This window comes from Anopheles coustani, chromosome 2, assembly GCF_943734705.1.
Source record: "Anopheles coustani chromosome 2, idAnoCousDA_361_x.2, whole genome shotgun sequence".
In the NCBI taxonomy this organism is placed as follows: Eukaryota; Metazoa; Arthropoda; class Insecta; order Diptera; family Culicidae; genus Anopheles; species Anopheles coustani.
In genome coordinates, this window is record NC_071289.1 from 14,167,358 (window position 1) to 14,185,076 (window position 17,719).

General features: G+C 43.6%; 1 protein-coding gene across 1 annotated transcript in view; it reads right to left on the bottom strand.

The window, feature by feature from the left end:
* Positions 1 to 3,655: 3,655 nt before the first annotated feature.
* Positions 3,656 to 17,719, bottom strand: part of LOC131263162 (protein O-mannosyl-transferase TMTC2) — a 129,627-nt gene continuing 115,563 nt past the window's right edge. Inside the window, exons 7-11 of the mRNA XM_058265320.1 lie at positions 17,124 to 17,368; positions 5,570 to 5,710; positions 5,360 to 5,444; positions 3,938 to 4,095; positions 3,656 to 3,832 (exon numbers count right to left, since the gene is read on the bottom strand). Of these exons, the coding sequence (XP_058121303.1) occupies positions 3,656 to 3,832; positions 3,938 to 4,095; positions 5,360 to 5,444; positions 5,570 to 5,710; positions 17,124 to 17,368 (806 nt within the window). The remainder of the gene's footprint in view (positions 3,833 to 3,937; positions 4,096 to 5,359; positions 5,445 to 5,569; positions 5,711 to 17,123; positions 17,369 to 17,719) is intronic.

A 17,719-nucleotide genomic window follows, 5' to 3' on the forward strand; every position in this document is an offset into this window, starting at 1 on the left:
CTTCAAAGGTAATTGACTTTAGTATCATGTGTTTTTTTTCTTTCATACAGTCGGTTTAAAGTCCGTGCCTTTATTTTCTTGTAAACTTCCTACGCTATAGCTAAAGTTTTGGAGCAACATCTAGAAGAAAATATGCAATATTTTACAGGATCTTTTTGTGAGAATTAGATAGCAATAATTCCTCTTTGCATTGATTGGTTATAAAAAAATCAAAAGATATTTTAAATGAATTCAATCATTGTTATTGGAGTACTGAAGATATAGAAAGATGTACGCCATCAGCACGATGCCAAACTACTTAAGGTGCCTTGTGCAGAATCTCATATCGTACGCCTCAAAGGCTGCCAATAACCATAAACAAGACTACTCCATCGGTGTAACTTTCTGAGGACATTTGGAACAGCCCCGGGCAAGTAGAAAAGGGCACACTCCCGTATTCCAATTCGTAACATTAACAATCGTACTTCATCTCTCGGGCATTGGCTCTGATCGGTGTGCAATACTTTTATTGACCTTTCGACCGACCTCTCGGCCCGGCTCGTAACCATCAACCATTGATGGCCAGCTTTTCGGTTCATCGAATGAAGTGACTAAAGCTTCGCCGTCTCATAAAAGGCCAAAGTTGTCTACCGTGCTTCCGGCCTTAGACGGGGTGCGGTGGAACGGTTTCATCGTACCCTCAAACCGAAAGCCGTCGCTTCGTCGACCGGAACCGGAGACCATGGGATTTTACCCCCGACCATTTCGGGGTTGTGTACCACCGGCTACGGCCGAAAATCGACTGATTTCCCTGGATGGTAATAAAGGCATGAAAAATATTCTAATCTCGACGAGACCCGTATCGTAAAGTTGGTAAACTGATTGGGTTTCAGCTAGCGGCTGGGAGGGATTCTAATTGGAAAAAGGAGTGCCAGCTCGGCTGGCTCGTTGATTGAGAGGTTCGAGGTTGGCAAGGAAGCCGACGAAAGATGAGGTGTACCGTGTGTACCGTTAAGAGTGACAGTTTATGATTATGCCATTTCGGAAAGGTGGTACAATTCGAACCCTCGTTCCATCGCTTTTCACAACCAACACCGATCGAAGCAGGCTTTCGGGAAGTAATGGGAACCCTCACTGGAGAGGGCTTGCTTCGGTGGTTGCTAATTTAATTTTGCCTCGCGACAATGTTTCTCCAGCACCACGTGTGCCGCTTGCTATGATTGGCGCCGTTGTAAATATATGAATAATTAAGCATAGCTCCGTTTTCCCGCTTCTTACAAACGGTACGTCCCTTTCGGCGCGCATTATGATGGGTTACACTGTGAAGCAAACTACAGCTGTTACATTCCCTCCCCGCCCTCCCTTGACTGGATTTCCCGCCCCATAGAGTTTTGGAAGGGTTCAGCGCCATGGAGGCGCCCAGTCTTCCGTATAAGTCCGCTTCCGCCATCGTTACGCACCGACACCTCGACTGCTTCGCGCCGCCTATGGGGTGGGGGGGGGGGGGGGGGGGGGGGGGGGCTCGGTGGCGTTCAACCGTTGATGCGTGGGGCTTCGATTAGCTTCTGGGAAAATCAAATTTGCTTCCTTCCCGATTTTGAAGCGGGCATATGGTATTAAGTATGGCTGGTGTGAAAGGAATGAATATTGCTTCCGAAGGGACGTTGTTGGAAAATTAATGAATGATGCAGATTATACTGAGTTTGTACACTTCCACAGAAAATAATGGAATTGTTTTTCATCCTTATTTTAAAAGTGATGGGGCGTTGTTTTAACACATAATGCCATACGCAAATATGTATCTTTGAACGATCACCTGAAATGCTTTTACAAAATAACCCAATTGATTTGATACCGAACCGGGCTGGTTTATTAATTTTTCATCCGAAATAAATGTACTTACGCATTTGGTCGTACGGTGCCGCTCATGAATATGGCTCCGTCAATCTCGTGCGGAGCAATGATTTTAAATTTAAATCCAACAAAAACACAAACCAATGCCAAGTGAAAGTTTTCATTAATAAATTTGCATTTTATTCATAAATGTATCCGTCGTTCACGAGCCCGAGACCGGCTCCGTTCGGCCCGCCTATAAATGTGTGTCTGTTCACTTTGTTTGTTCGTGTGGTTGTGTATGCAAGAGAGAGAGAGAGAGGGGGTGTTTTTTCTGTCTTTTCTGTTAATTTGTTCTTTTGTTTTGCCTTTATACCTTCTCTCATGCGCCTATTCATTATTGGTATATTGTTTTGCTGAGTTCGGATGCACTGGATGCACGAACGCGTATAGTGTGTTATATTTGTCGATGGTAGATTTATCGTGTTTACAAAGGAAAAGAAAACAAAAACAACCCAAGGGCCCAATAGCCCAATCTCGGCATTCACATCTTCATCCGTCTGCTACCTTGTACAGCCTGCTGTTGTTCGACTCTGATCTTTCTCTGGTCAGTTATTGTTTCCGTTATGTTGTTTCTTTGCCTGCTTTGTTCGTTTATTCCAGCGCTTTGTTCTGCATTAAATATATTTCATGTTGGATTGTTTGATGCTATTTGTTTGGGTTTTATTGTTTACTCGATGCGTTGGTTGGTACTGTTACAAACTGGGAAACGCGTTGTTTACGAATATCGTTTGTTATTCCGGCGTCCAGTTTGGCATTTGCAAAACGGCGAGGTGTTGATTAATTTTGCTTTGAAATGAAAACAAATAACTATTGCCTCTAACCGACCGACTGATAACCATGACTGTCAGCTGTTTCCATACTTTCCATGAAACAGCGTTCATCAGCATGTTATTAAATGCCTGTGATTGTGTCTGTTTATCCTCGCTCGATAATAAATGTTATTCATTGCTCGATAATCTTTACCCAATGTGTGTGTGTGTGTGGATGTTGCTGAACGGTATCGTCCAGTTTGTAATTTGTTTTGTTTCAATAGTTGTCCGGCTTTTCTTTTTTGGGATGTTTGATTATTTCTATGTACAGTTGTGTTTCATTTTCAGGTTTCTATTTGCTAAACTCGTATATACAATATATGATTACTAGCGCGAGTTTGTTTACTCTTGGCCAAGAAGGGGGTAACTGCGTTTATAACGTTCTGTGTTTTTTTTGTTTTCTGTATTATCTCCTTCAAACCCCACGTACGTTACGTTAAAAATATCGTTGTCAATCCGGACCGTGCCTTTTAACTGCCGGGGTCTCTTTTCCTACCATTTTTTTTTTTTCAACACAAAACATTCGATTTCCTACTCCACCTGCTCGCACGATTTCAAAACGATTCCGTTGTCTAGTCTGTTCTTTTGCCGTAGAATTCCATTGTCAAATTTTCAACCATTTTCTCTAGCTAAACCTACCGACTTTCTCAGCCCTTGCCAACAATCCGGTTCAAAACAGCTTCCAATCGGCGCCTATGTACAATCCAATTTCACTAGCAATACCTTTTTCCTAAACACCCAATGCGTATCTGCTCATTTAACTATCCTTGGTCTGAACAACAGTTTCAATCAATTCCGTCTCTCGGCAATCCCATTCGATACTTCTGATGCTTAATGTCCGTTTCCTTGCTTCCTCGGCCGTCGGTTGGCCCTCGATGATGTTGCCCTGCTCAACACTCCAGCCCTCCGTCGCTGCGTGGTTGCGATCAACTTCCGGGCCGTCGACCGGGGTGCAGCTGGGACGGCGTATTTCAGGATATCGCCGGTACGCCCAGCTTGGCCAGATTGGAGAGGGTGGTCAGATCGTCCGGCTGCAGCCGTAGTGCCTCCCGGTAGCTGCTGGCCGCTTCCTGTGACCGTCCCAAGAGGTGCAGGATCGCACCGAGGTTGGTGTGAGCTCGGGCTTCCTGTGGCCGCAATTTCACAGCCTACCGTGGTGTGCGTCGATGGATTAAAAGAAAGAGAAAGAGAATACAAAACGTGCGTGAGCGAGCATTGCATTATGAGCCGTTGTTCGTTTGTCGAGCCCTTACCTGACGATACCATCGTTCTGCTTCGAGCTTGCGGTCGTGCAACCGGAGGCTTGAGGCTGCCGCCACCACCAGGGCGTAATCCTCCGGGGCCAGCTCGGCCGCCCGCACCCGATACTGGAACGCTTCCTCCGGCCGGCGCTGGGCTGACAGGAACTCAGCTGAAATCGGAGGCGGACGAAAACGGAAGTGGAACGAAATTGCAATTAAAACGAATATAGCTTATTTTGGCTTTTTCGAGCAAAGGGAACGAATTAAAAACGTCGGAATTGCAACACACAAACAGGGTGATCGATCGATATTAAAAAAGAAAAACAAATTATCAAGCGTAAAATATGATATCTTCGCTTGCTTTCCTTTGCACTTTTCGATCCATTTTATGTTCCGGCACCCCGAATCGGACCGTGCCGCTTTCGTATGCAAAGCGTTCACTGGAGCAACCTAATTGGATACTTGATATTGTATTCTTCGAGTCAGATTTTTCAGTTCCTCTAACAATCTCTATTCAATTATTTCTTTCTTGATCGTGCCGCCTTTGTTGACTTTCCGTGCTACTTTCTACTCTACCGAATCGGGGGGGTCGTATCTTTTTCCTTCTTGTTTCCTTCTCCCAAGCAACTGAATCCTTTCCGTTCCCGTTTCCCGGGCGGACTCGATCCTCGTTCGGTCCCTGCACCCTCGGACTGGGGGGGGTTGTTGCGTGTGAGTGAACACCGTTCCAAGACCGCCCCGAACGATGGTGAAGCGGTTCTAAGTTGGTTGTTATTATTTCACTCGAATTTTCTGCTAACAAACGGGAGTGAAAATAAAAAAAAACGCAGGAAGAAATGCAAACCGGTAAACACACATATTCAAAGTTTGCCGTTGAGAGAGGTAGGATCCGTTCGTTTCTGGGAACCCGAGCCCGAGAACGACGTCGGGTGGAAGATATAATAATAAAAATGTAAGGGAAAACCCCCCCTGACAGAGACTAATGATGGCATTGACGTTTGTGTGCATCCCATTTCCTTAGCCGGGTGGAGGTGGGGGGAAATGCGCCTCGGGACGAACGGACCCCGATCCGGAACGTGTCCAAGCAGGCAGCTGTAAAGGCTCCGTTCCCGGGACGGGACGGAGTGGGTTGCCGGGGGGAGGGGATTGCAGGGTTCTAGGGTCAAGATACGATCACTGCCACGCCATCTCGTACGATGTGAATCCCTTTTTCAAGTCACCCTCAGATCGTTATCCTGCTGCTTGTGCTGCTTCAATAACATCTTTTCAAGTGGGAGAGTGGGTGTAACCCGTTGTTGTTGCCGCCGCTAGTCTCCCGCTTTGAGATAACCCACATTGCACCGATTCGGATACAATTTGTGTGAGCTTTCCGTGCCGACTGCACCAAACCCGGGGGGAATGGGTGTTCCGATTCGACGATTTGTCGATGCTTACCGTAATGATGGTGTACGCTGGCGTCGTCCGGTGCCAACCGGAGGGCCCTCCGGAACCACTGCTCCGCTTCGGAGGTTCTGCTGCCCTGTATAGAATAAAATGGGAAAAGATAAACATACTTTCGTCAGATGATTTCGTCGGGGCAATGATTCGGGGGAAGAAGCTCCGTTGATGGGAGATGGGGGGTGGGGACGGTGACATGACACTTACATTTCGCGCCAGCATCGTGCCGTACGACAGGTGGGCCGCTATGTGATCCGGCTGGGCCTCGAGGGCCGCCCGTTGAAACCGTTCCGCTTCGGTCCACTGGTTGAGTCGGGCGAAGACGTCACCCAGTCGATGGTAGATACCCTGCGGGGGGGGGGGGGGAATGGGAGAGCAAAACAGTGGACGGGGGCTTGTTAGTACACGCTGCTGACAGGGTTGCCATGTCATGGAGAATTTAATTTGAAATTTGTTGAAAAAAAAAACGAGATGGATAAACAATGTTTTGGTGGGAAAGGAACCTAAACATACTTGGTTTAAATAAAAATACAGAATTATGTTATAGCAGTGTCTAGAGTTCCATAATAAAGTGTTAATAATTCCAACGCTCACAACAATGGGAGAAAATGTTCATTTTTCAAATTACGTTTATGCACCATTGCGTTAAAAGCAACGGGAACAATTTTCATAAATGCACCATTGGCGCATCCGCATTGTTCCAAAAAAAAAAACCATGGTGAACATCGGGAAAAATCGTGGGTGAAAATAAAAACAGTACTACTTCCTCGCTCTCAAAAGAGCAATTTTGTGTTCCATATTGAAAGTTTGCGTGTGCTGCTTCTTCCGCCCCACTCCGCGGTTCGATTATGGCCTTTGGCCTGCGTGCACTCCCACAGCCGTGCCAGGGAATGAAAATATACACAGCGCACACGTTTTGCACATTTAGATACACAACACCCGCGCTCCAATACCGCACAATAGCATTAAGCTCGTAATAATTCCGACTGCCAAACGACTGGTGGTCGCTTTTCCTAATCGTGCGCGTTCGTGAGGCAAGTGGAATGCTGAAACGGAACCACCCGGGGCGAGTGGAAAAATGTGTCGCTCGTAACCGTAAAAGCTGCAATTGCTTCGTTTACTATTGACCGGTGAAATTGCTGCAATGTCACTTAAGTTTGCTTCTGTTTTTTTTCCAATTTTGCCTTTGCCTTTCTAGTTGAACTAATGAAAAGAAAAGCACCTTGCACTGGTTCTCATCTGACATGCTACTCGCTTAACGTTTGCAACCCTCAACGGAAGGATAAAGTGAACATCACTTGCAATCAAACAAGCCAGCCAAATGCATTGAAAGACGAATCGAAACCATCCAAAAGACAAATCCCAACCCACACAATCACGAAACACGGGCCAAACGGAAATGGCTTTGATCGTCCACGACGACGACAGATCCGCGCAAGGTGAACCGTTATCATCAAACCGGTGTGTTCCAAATGGCTTGCGAATGCTAAACTCTTCACAAAAGGAGTGAAAATGAGATAAGTTTGAGCGGAAAAATCATCCCGTAACCCGGTCTCGGGCCACAGAAGACTTCCTCCCCGGTTTGCACGAGTGGCGCACAGAAAATGTTCCCTTCCCCCGCGGCTCGAATTCTAATTAGAAATGATTATCCAATTATTACCAGCGTCTGTTTTTCGACGATAACCGTCCATTCCGTTTCGTTTTTGTGGGGGGGAAATTTGTGTGCGGCTGAGTGCACGCGCTTTTCCGCGACGGCCCGGTGGCACTTGATCGGTCCCCTTTGACGTCCGGGCACTAGTTTTCGCGAGCGACAGAGACGGTCTTGTTTTTTTTGCACACAAAATTTTTTTGTTCCCCGCGTAAAGTTCGATGGGGAGAAAAAAACCCGAAGTCAAATTAAGCCACCCAGGATGTTGAAAGCGGGTGCACAAATTTTGCCATTTTCCATGCGATCTCTTACGTCGGGGGGTTCTTGGTGCGGGAGGGAAGGGAACAAAAGTTTTCCTCTCCAAACAATTATCGTGATCTTCTGGTGTGTTGTAAATTGGGTGCTGCCCGGGATCTGGCGTAGTCTGTGAGTGTGGAGGATGGGGAAATTCTTTAGTTGAAATTAAGTTTGCTTCCTGCTCGCCGGTACCGACCGGATGATTAGCATACGGATGCAAAACCGGACCAGGAATTCAGTTCGTTGGACAACAATTTTCCTACCCGGGCAGTGTGACATCCTCCGTTGGTTGATCCTTTTGAAACGACTTTCTCCGATGGAAGAATCAACCGTTTTCCTCCCGCAGACCTTTGGTGAACTAGTGAAAGGAGTTCGGGAATCGAAAAGGGAACCCGCAGCTTGGATGGGCAAAATGGGAAAAGTGCAGGTGCAGGAAATGTCGTGGAACTTTTTGCGCACCCCGTGCAACCCATTAGGAAGATAATTTCCACGCGGAAAAGTTGTCGCTCTTTTTTTAAACTACCGAGGATGCAGCTACCTTCCTATTGTGGCATCTACGAGTGCTGGAGGTTTCTTATCGCGCCGGCACACCATTTGGACGGAGGACGGAGCAAAACTCATCACCTGCCGATTCGTCCCAAGTGGGGACGCGCTTCCCCAAAACAGTGGAAAGCAGGGGGAGGAAGGAAGTTTTCCTATCCAGCGGCGAAACCTGTGGGAAAATGCTTCCAACCGGGAACGTATCATCCTCATCGCTACCCTTATGGACAATTTAATTGATTATTTTATTTTATTTGAAATCATATAAAATTTAATGGAGCAATTCTGTAGCATCTCGGTTCCCTCGGAAGCGCCTGGGTATGGAGTGAAAATGGTTCCAATTCCACCCCGACGGACTGGGGGGAACAACGTACGGTGGGAGGTGGGAATGAAAAATGGAAGAGTCAATTTCCTGCCATAAACATATCTTTATCGTGCACCTTGGAGTGCTTTCGACGCTTCTCGTAACGGTCAGATTCGATTTCAGCGGTCCTGGCCGGCATGGGACACTGAATGACCCCGTCAGGTGGGCAAATCGTTCGGAGATGGCGCAACAAAATAAGGGGGGGAAAAAAAGACGAAGAACAAGTAGCAGAAGCAAAACCACTCCTCGAAACGAAATGGCCAGATAGATAAACGTTTATTACGGTGTGAATTGAATTGGTCGGGAAAGATTTAAACTAGCTTTATAACCTTCTCGACACCGTTTGAGTTTGTTGATGATGGTTTGGATTTTTTTTGTGGCTTTTACGGTTGTTTCGTTGACTCTCGCCGAAAGCCGTGCCTCGGCGTGGTAGGAAAATGGAATTGAAAAACAAAGTCAATATGGTTTCGGAGCACCGTTTACACGCATCTCATTTCAAGTGGTTTTTATCCACCGCCAATAAACGGAGGTACCATTTACGGATTACGAGGTGCTAACGTTTTTGATTTTGTTCATTTTTTTTTTGGGTAGTTGTAGTTTGTTTGGATTGTCCGTGGGAACTGCTGCTGGTGCGTTACGTTCCACAAAATGGTTTAGAGACATGTAACAAATATCTTCACCTTAACTAATATTTAGTCCCGGGCGAAGGAGCATTATTATTTCTAAAGCCAGCTAATCGATTTTCTTCCAACTGTGCAACAGTTAGACGAAAATTAATCTCGAGCCGCCTGTTCAATCACGAGTCACGTGAAAGTGTGTGCCCTTTTTGCTGTGCCCTGTGCCAGAGAGCAGCGGGTTCGATCGGAGGATTTTCACCCCCGGCACGCAAATGACATGCGCATCGAAAAGCACAGTAAAAGCTTGAGCGAGGACAGTCGAGGTTTTTGTTCTTTCCCCTGAATTTAGCGAGCTTTCATGCAAAAGTTACTTTTGTGGTAGAAAAAAGATGTTTCTAAAATCGTTGGTGTATGGTGAAACATTCTGCAATACAAATATATTTTATTAATTTTGATGACTGAAAGCCAGTACCTTCAAGGCGTTGGTCGAGTGAGATGCTCGGTGCAGCAAATGAAAAGTTTACCAACGGAACAATTTTCATCTTCTCGCAACACTGAAAATGACTCATTCCTTGCAGCGCCGCGTTCGTCGTGGTATAAATCTTAGAAACTAATTAAGAATAAACTTGTTTTCATAAATCACATCCGTTTTTTTTCCGCCGGTCGCATATTCTCTTTCTCTCTCTCTTGAGGAGTCATTCACACAGGCTGGAAGCGCTTTTTCTTTGAAGTTTCTTCCTTCCAAAAGCGTCCCCGGCGAAGATGAACGATGCCCCAAGAAACAAGACCGTGGCAAAAAGGCATTTCTCTAATGAAACTGCGCGTGTTACCGTGTTTGTCGTCTATCGTCATCCGGGGATCCCCGACGGGGCGGATATGCCGGCGTGTCGGTTATGCTGGGCGTTTTTTTCCCCTCTCGCGCGCGTGATCTTTAATAAAATTGTTTGCGTGGAATGTACGTCTCTTTAATTTTCGCTCAGACGGAAGACATTTTTTTTAAACTGTGCACACCAACAAGCAAAAGCGTAGCACGAACTACCATGGAGCGTCGCGGTACAAAAAAAAAAACCGTCGTGCAAAAGCAGCGAGTTTTGGCGCCTGGTGACGGGAAAAATTTTATCCACAAACGGATGAAACATGAGCTTTCAGTTTATCACAAAGTGTAATCATTTGCAACTTCGTTGTCACAGATTGTGTACCGGGATCCGTTCATTTTTTTTCTCCCACAAGCAAAAATGGTTATCTTCACCGCGTTCCCGTTGCCTCGGCACACACACACACACACAAACCCCAACACACCTTCCGCAACCCAGGCACAACCCGTGGTAGTCGGGACGGAGCTCGGAACAAGTTTAGGTAGAGGAAGCATTTTGCATTCGGTTCCGCTTGCACCGAACCGGAAAACTCGTCCTTTAGCGATAACGAAGTCCGGGAAAGCGGGATGGTTTTGCGTGCGGGCGGTCTCCATGGAGGTGACACAAAGTGTGTGGGGCGCGACATACGGTGGTTGGGATGGAAAACTTTCACTTGTTGGATTGGCGCAAACAAATCGGTTCGGGTTTTGTAAATGTATTTTTACCTCGGGCAAGTTGGGCGAGGGGAACGTTCAGATGGGACAGGAAAAAAAGCCCATGACTGAAACATATTTAAATTACTTCCTTTCATATTCGCTTTGTTTATGGGGCGTTTTGTTTTGAGTTGGAAATTTTTACCAACAATTTCATTTCACAAATAAAGCACAATTGACTTTGGAAATATTTAACTTTCAACATGCGCTCGGATATGGTTTGTAAGACATTCTTCAAACATAAGTTCGAGGGAAATGCAATAATTTAAATCTAAATCATGCCCCGAAACTTCAAACTATTTATATTAAACGCTACAAAACGTGCGGGAAAGGCGTCGGAAAAATTCTTAATAAAATCCACTCTCAGTTTTCCTCACATTTCGACGCCTTCGGGGCACAAAAGCCCGCATACAAATATCAGCTGAACGTTATTAGTTGGGCAACAAGCGCCGGCTGGTGGAATAATTTTCCACATTTCTCACTCGCCCGACCGATTGAAGGGGGGAGGGTGAGTGGAAACGGAAAATGAGCGGCACTCAGAGTGGGTCAAAACGGTGCATATTTTGCGGAAATATTTTACTCCCACGGACTCCGCCGTCCCTCGGCGTTCCCGTTCCGGAAGATAGCCGAAGTTTTCCGGTCAAGCTAAAGTGGGGAGAAAATTGTTGGATTGACCATCTGGTGATGCGCACCAGTGTATGTGTGTGTGTGTTAGAGCGAGAGTTTTTGGTCGGCTGATGGTGGTTGGCGTTGAAGGACACTCTGAGGCAAACTTTTCGGACGGCAGGCGGCTTTCCTCCGGGATGGAAGTTATGTTTCAATTCCACAAACTCATTGCGCTTCTCGGAAATGGTGGAATATTTTATTCAATCCACCATTCGCCGGCACTTTCCACTCTCGCTTTTCCTGCTGAGTGATTGTGGTGTGTGTCTATTTTCGTGTGTATGTCCTTCTGTACCGCTTTTCACCGGAAAGGAGTGTGTCAGGGCAGAGTAAATCTCTGAATGGAAATATTTGTATCCAAAATATCGATTGCCTTTTCCAACAACATTTCGTGAAATTTTGTTCCGAAGACATGTTTACTACTGATCGATTCTAAGAATTCCACATTCGGAAAGGTGACGGATGAAAATGAACGAATCAATAAAAACCGGATAAAACCTACCACAAGTACAGACAATTCAAAACATTTTAAATTGTTGGAACACCAGAAAGCAAAAATATAACGATTCATTTTTGACGTTTGCTTCGAACATCAACGGTTTGCCAATTTAAAACGCATAGCCTACTCTTATTATCTCCACGATATTATCTCAACCACAAGCCTTCAATTTCACATATTTTCCAACGCCGAACCTAAAACGGCTTAAGAGAAACGCCATGCAGCGCATCAAACATCATGTATGCGGGTTTCGGTGCCTCTGTTTTGCAAAAACCCTCAGCCACGCTGGCGTTGTATATGGCCTACCAGCTGTCTGGTTGCTCGTAAAATGCCAGGAAATACTGTCGATCTAATAAAACTAAACTACACCGAGCGGATCGCCGTGAATTGTGGCGGACGATTTCGGCGCGGAACGACCGAGAGTTCTTCTTCGACAAACCGTCGGCTTTGGTTATTGTTTTGGTTTTGGTGTTGTTGTACGGGAAGGGTTTGTTATAAGACTAATAAAAATCCCAATTTATACAACAGAAAGGAGGGAAAATATAATACGAAAGTTTTCCTTACGAAGGAAATCCTTTTTTTATGCGTTCTTTTGCAAACAGAACCTACAGACATGAGGTTAAGAATGGCTCGGGATTGTAATTTTCAGACCTTGAAGGTTTTGAAGGGCAACTTTCTCCACTAGAAGCTCTACTATTGGTAAAATGTTGAAAAATTACTCAATGCTTTTTAATTAAAAGTACTAAAAAGGGATTTTCTTGTACGTAGTAGTATTTTTTTGTATACTTTAAAAGTTCTTTGAACGAGAACTAGTGTTCTTTTTCGTATAGGAAGCTTTACCAGTAATCCAACCGGAAGAGCCATTCATTCAGGGGTTGGATGGGTGTTACGAGTTAACGAGGTTGTTGTGAAAAAATATGACGAAAAGCCAACGTGCCAGGGCGAAACAACGGGATCAAGCGGTTCGTTTTACGAGGGGAAAGTGTAAACACTTTTCGAACCAGCGTGGCCCACTCGTGGTGTGGAAGAGAATTACCGAACTAGGACACCATGTGATGGGAAGGAGAAAATGGTAAAGGGGAGGGGAAAATCCAGCGGGAAATAGTGAAAATCTTAGCTCCTTTCCCGTTCACTAGCCACGGCGGCAATGTTCGATGGCTTCCATCGCGTTAAACGCTCGAAAACGGAGCTTGGCCGGCCACCGGAGGGAAAAGAAAGTCGAAGGAAAAGGGCAATGGCAATAACTATAAATATGAAACGTCACCGGCACACGAACGAATCGTACTGGCGCTGGATACAACACCCTCCCCCTCGAGACGGGTTGGCTCTAGCTCCCCACCAGCCCACCTTCTGGGTGTGGTGGAAGGTGTTTATAAAAATCTCTGATATCCGGATTTGCTACTTCCGGTGATAATTTTTCGCCGGTGGGCTACCAACGATCGCCGCCGGGCGTTGCACGATGGAGCGAAGCCGGGATAAAAATCAAAAATTCATTTTTGGATTTCAGAAAAAAGAGACATGTTTTCTTAAACTACAAGATGAAACTAAGAAATGACCCAAAAACTAGAGCCTCTGCTCTTCCAGGTTCTGAGAAACAGCCTCTCAAAGTCAAGATTTGTGAAAATATTGCGTGAAAAATTGAAAAAAATCCATCAACTTTGAAGGTCTGTAACTCCTATAATAATGGTCGGAATTGGATTCCAAGCACAGTTTTGGAAAGGTTTATTATCAAGCTTTAAAATTATTGACAGTTTAAGCTAATTGAAATTGAATGTCACAAAATATTAAGCATTGTTTCGCAAAACTCCCGGAAAATTTTTCAATTTTCTGTTTTTAACCTTATGCCATCGCTAAGGATTGCGAAAGATTGTAATATGATGCATACCCACTTATAGCCTAGAATGTTTTGTAACAATAAATGATAGTTTTTTTTGCGCATACGCGCGCATCTTTACGTTATTCTGTACTTTAGATGTGAAGCTTATAGTTTATCAGCTACTAGGCGCCTCCATCATGCCATATGCAGCATCATGTGTGGTAAGAAATATGAATTCTCATTCAATGCATTCAAATTTGAAATTCTCATTCAATGAAAAATGTGAAGCAGGGTAGTGATTGAACATCACATAAAAGGGGAAAGACAAGCCAAGTCACTGGCAAAGAATGAAACTTGGTTTGGTTTGCTTTGAATGTATCAGGTCGCTTTTACTTGTTCTACAGCTCACAAACCCATTTTTTTATACCCAAAATTCCTCGGAATAATGTACCCTACACTAAAATAATAAATAATAATAAATGTACCCTACACTAACACTTTGTTCTGTTTGTACCCTTACCTGTAAAAGCCGTGAATTTTGGGTAGATATACCTGTCACTCTTTTTCTACCCTAATGGTAAAACGCCGCTAATTGTGGGTGGATAACTCATAGAAGTGAACACAAATATTTGATAATATTTGCTTTTGAAAACAATATACCCTAACCATACAGTAACAGCTAAGGTAGATGTTAAAATTTTGACCTTCGAACGGCATACCATAGCGGTATGCATTTGAAAAGATACATATATAACATACGTTCGTTTATAAAAACATCATTCAAGCTTTACTTTGAACAGCATAAACACCAATTGTCAGAAAGCTCCTTGGAGAACGAACAACGTTTTTTTAGTTTTCAAGTAAATAATCTATCTGAGATTGATTTAATAATTTCACGATGGGTTCCTTTATAATCAATGATATCATAAACGTTTTGAAAAACAATGCTTCTTGCAAGGAAAACATTGGGTATGCTTTACAGTTCATTGAAAGTAAAGTAAGCATCAAACCGTGTGATAAATTGAAAGTGACTAATAAGTTGATGATACTGGAAAAAAGTTTCAAGGCTAGATTGAAGAAATGTGCTAGAAACTCGAAGAATTTTCAAAAGGATTCGAAAATCTGGTTGAACAAACCATTTGACATTAGTGCCTATACGGAAAACAAAAGTCGTGGACGGCCAAAAAAAGAGTTTAATGATCTCTGCGTGAGGAATAAACGTCGAAGTGTGGCCAAAGAGACAGATATCAACGGCAATCTCGAAAAGGAATTATACTCAGTGAGGTTGTTAGCTTTTAAAGAAAAGCAGTTAAGGCTGATGAGTATGATAGACATGTTTTTGAAAAATCCTTCAAGTGTTATGCCAATGACAACCAAAAGTGATGTTTTAGTATCTGCCGAAGAAGCGTTGGCATGTTTTATAGACAATAGTTTCTCAAAATCCCAGTATAATGATTTGCATAAAGTATCAAAAAAAGTTTTTCCGTCATATTACCAAATCAACAAACTTAAAAAAACCTGCGCACCAAGTGAAGATTTTATTTCTATTAGTGAAACAAAAGCTGAAGTTAATCTACAAGAGTTGGTTAATCACACTGCGTGTAGAATAATTGAAATACAAAAGGCAGAAATCTTGCGACACCTTTCATCTTCTTTGTGTGATTCACTAAGCGTCGTATTATTGTGCTCGTGGGGCATTGACGGATCTAGTGGACACAGCATTTACAATCAACCGCTTCATGGTTCCGGAGAAAATACTGCATCAGACAGTGATTTATTAGTATCGGCATTAACGCCTATCCGTCTTTCGTTCATCAGTGACGATTCAGATATCATCTGGATAAACTTGATGCCTCAAAGTGTTAGGTTTTGCAGGCCAATTGTGATCGAGTTTGCGAAAGAGTCAAAAGAAAAAGTTTTACAAACAGTAGACGAAATCAAAAGCCAAATAACCAGGTTAGTTCCTTATACAATTCAGCTAAATGAAACAAGTAATGTGACGGTAAACTATTCATTTTACATGAGTTTAATTGATGGAAAAATTTTGGCATATTTAACCGACACTCTATCTATGCAAACATGTTGTATATGTGGTGCAAAACCAACCGAAATGAACAGTGTAGAGCACTTAGAAAATGGATTTATTCCAACTCCTGAGAATTTATCTTATGGAATATCTCCACTGCACTGTTGGATCAGATTTTTCGAATGCTTGCTTCACATTTCGTACAGAATTGAATTTAAAAAATGGAAGGTTACTAAAAATTTTAAAAGCATGTACAATGATCGAAAAAAAATTGTATTGGAAAAGATGTACAAGGAATTTGGTGTAAAAGTAGATGAACCAAGGCAAATGGGTGGAAATAGTACGACGGGAAATGTTTGTCGTCGGGCTTTTTCAAACATAGAAAAATTGAGCGATATTTTGCAAATAGAAACAGAACTCATAGAAAGGTTTCGAAATATTTTAATAGCCATCAACTGTTCACAGCCTTTAAATCCAAAAACTATTAGTCTATATTGCAAAGATACATACAAGTTTTACATACATCATTACAATTGGTACAAAATGCCTTCCACTGTCCATAAAGTTCTTGCGCATGTAGGTGAAATCATTGTAAATGCCCCAGCTCCATTGGGATCCTTAGGAGAGGAAGCAGCAGAAGGTAGAAATAAAATATACAGAAGGGATAGAAGAGAACACGCCCGTAAAATGTCACGAGAATTCAATATTAAAGACATTTTTATGAGAGCATTACAATCATCCGATCCATACATTTCAACAATATCTCTGGCTAAATCGTTGAAAAATAAAAAACAAATTCCATACCCAGACGCAGTAAAAACATTCTTCGTAGATTACAGCTCCTCAAATAGTAACAGTCCCTTGCCAATTCAAACCCAAGAAGATGATGGTACAAGTTCAGAATATTCAGATAGTAGCTCTTCGTTAGGAGACGTTATGTCCGCGTTAGATGCTTTGAATATCAATTATATTCCAGATGACAATATTTTGAATGGAAGTTTGTAGTAAATTTAGTTTGTTTTATATCAAACTTTAAAAAATCTTTAAGTTAGTATAAAAAAAAAAAATTAAAAAATAATGCACCCATAGAAAATTCCAAAAATATGAGGTTTTTGCAGCGCCACCTGGCGGGATTGTCCCGAAACATCATAATTTCGTGTAATATAATAGTATTACACGATATTACAATGAAAAAATTGCAAAACATTTGATTCTGAATTTTATCCCGGCAATTTGCTCTTTTCGCTCCATAGTGCGTTGCTCACGTTTCCGTAGTCGGTTCCCGAGGGTTGGGGGGGAGGAGGGGGGGAGGGGATTTGTGTTTTTCGGTTTCCGGTGTACGCGCGATGCCAAATTTAACGCCCCTTACGTGGGGGAGGCGATGGTAAAAAAAAGGTTCCATCCGGTGTTGGCAGCTAGGCGGAAGGAAATCATTAAAAGCTTTTCAACACTTCCGGTACCGGCACCGGGTGAGGAAGAGGAGAGGCGCGTAGCGATGAATGGTGCGGGTTGGAAGCGACATGATAACGATATTCGAGACGTGACGTTGTGTAGCCGTAAATCTGGCCAAGGTGTGAAATTGCTTCTTTCCTTGGGAAGCGAAAAGCTTCTGGATATGGGAAAGGTCACAAAATTAAAGATGGTTTTGATCGTACCAAAAGGTTCTTGAAACCTCCGGTTTTCCGTTTCTATAAAGGGGGTTGGAAAAGTTGCTCAATGCTTACCTGGGGCGGATATCGTTCCGGCAGTGTGTGCAGCGCCTCCCGGTAGACCGCGAGGGCACGTTGCAGCTTTCCCTGATCGGCATACAGATTGCCGAGCTGCAGCAGTGCACCGATGCGGGCGTTCTCGTGGGCTGCCCGGTCCCGAAGCCCGGTGCCGTCCAGCTTCGAGCCTTCCCGCAGCACGCTGGCCGCTTCCTGGCACCGACCCAGCGCTATCAGTGAGGTCCCTAGGTTCAGATAGGCGACTGTGAAGTAAGGAAAAGATATGACGAGCGTGAATTGCATTGGATTTCCTTCAAGAGTTCAATAAAATGATGTAATATAGCAGCATTTTAATTATTTAAATTTTTTAACTAATTCCCTGAAATTTATTACATCATTAATGATATAGTCAATGTAAGTGAAACAGTAACCCAATAAAAATGCAACGTATGTGCATGCACTTTAATGTTATCTTCTCACTGCATTTCAAAATCTCAACGGGTTTTTAAACATTTACGATACTTTTGAGTAACGAGTGTAAGCTAAAAGAAGTGTCATTTATGTCCCGTGACATCTAAAGCGTACGCCAAGCACATCCATTACATGAAAAGATA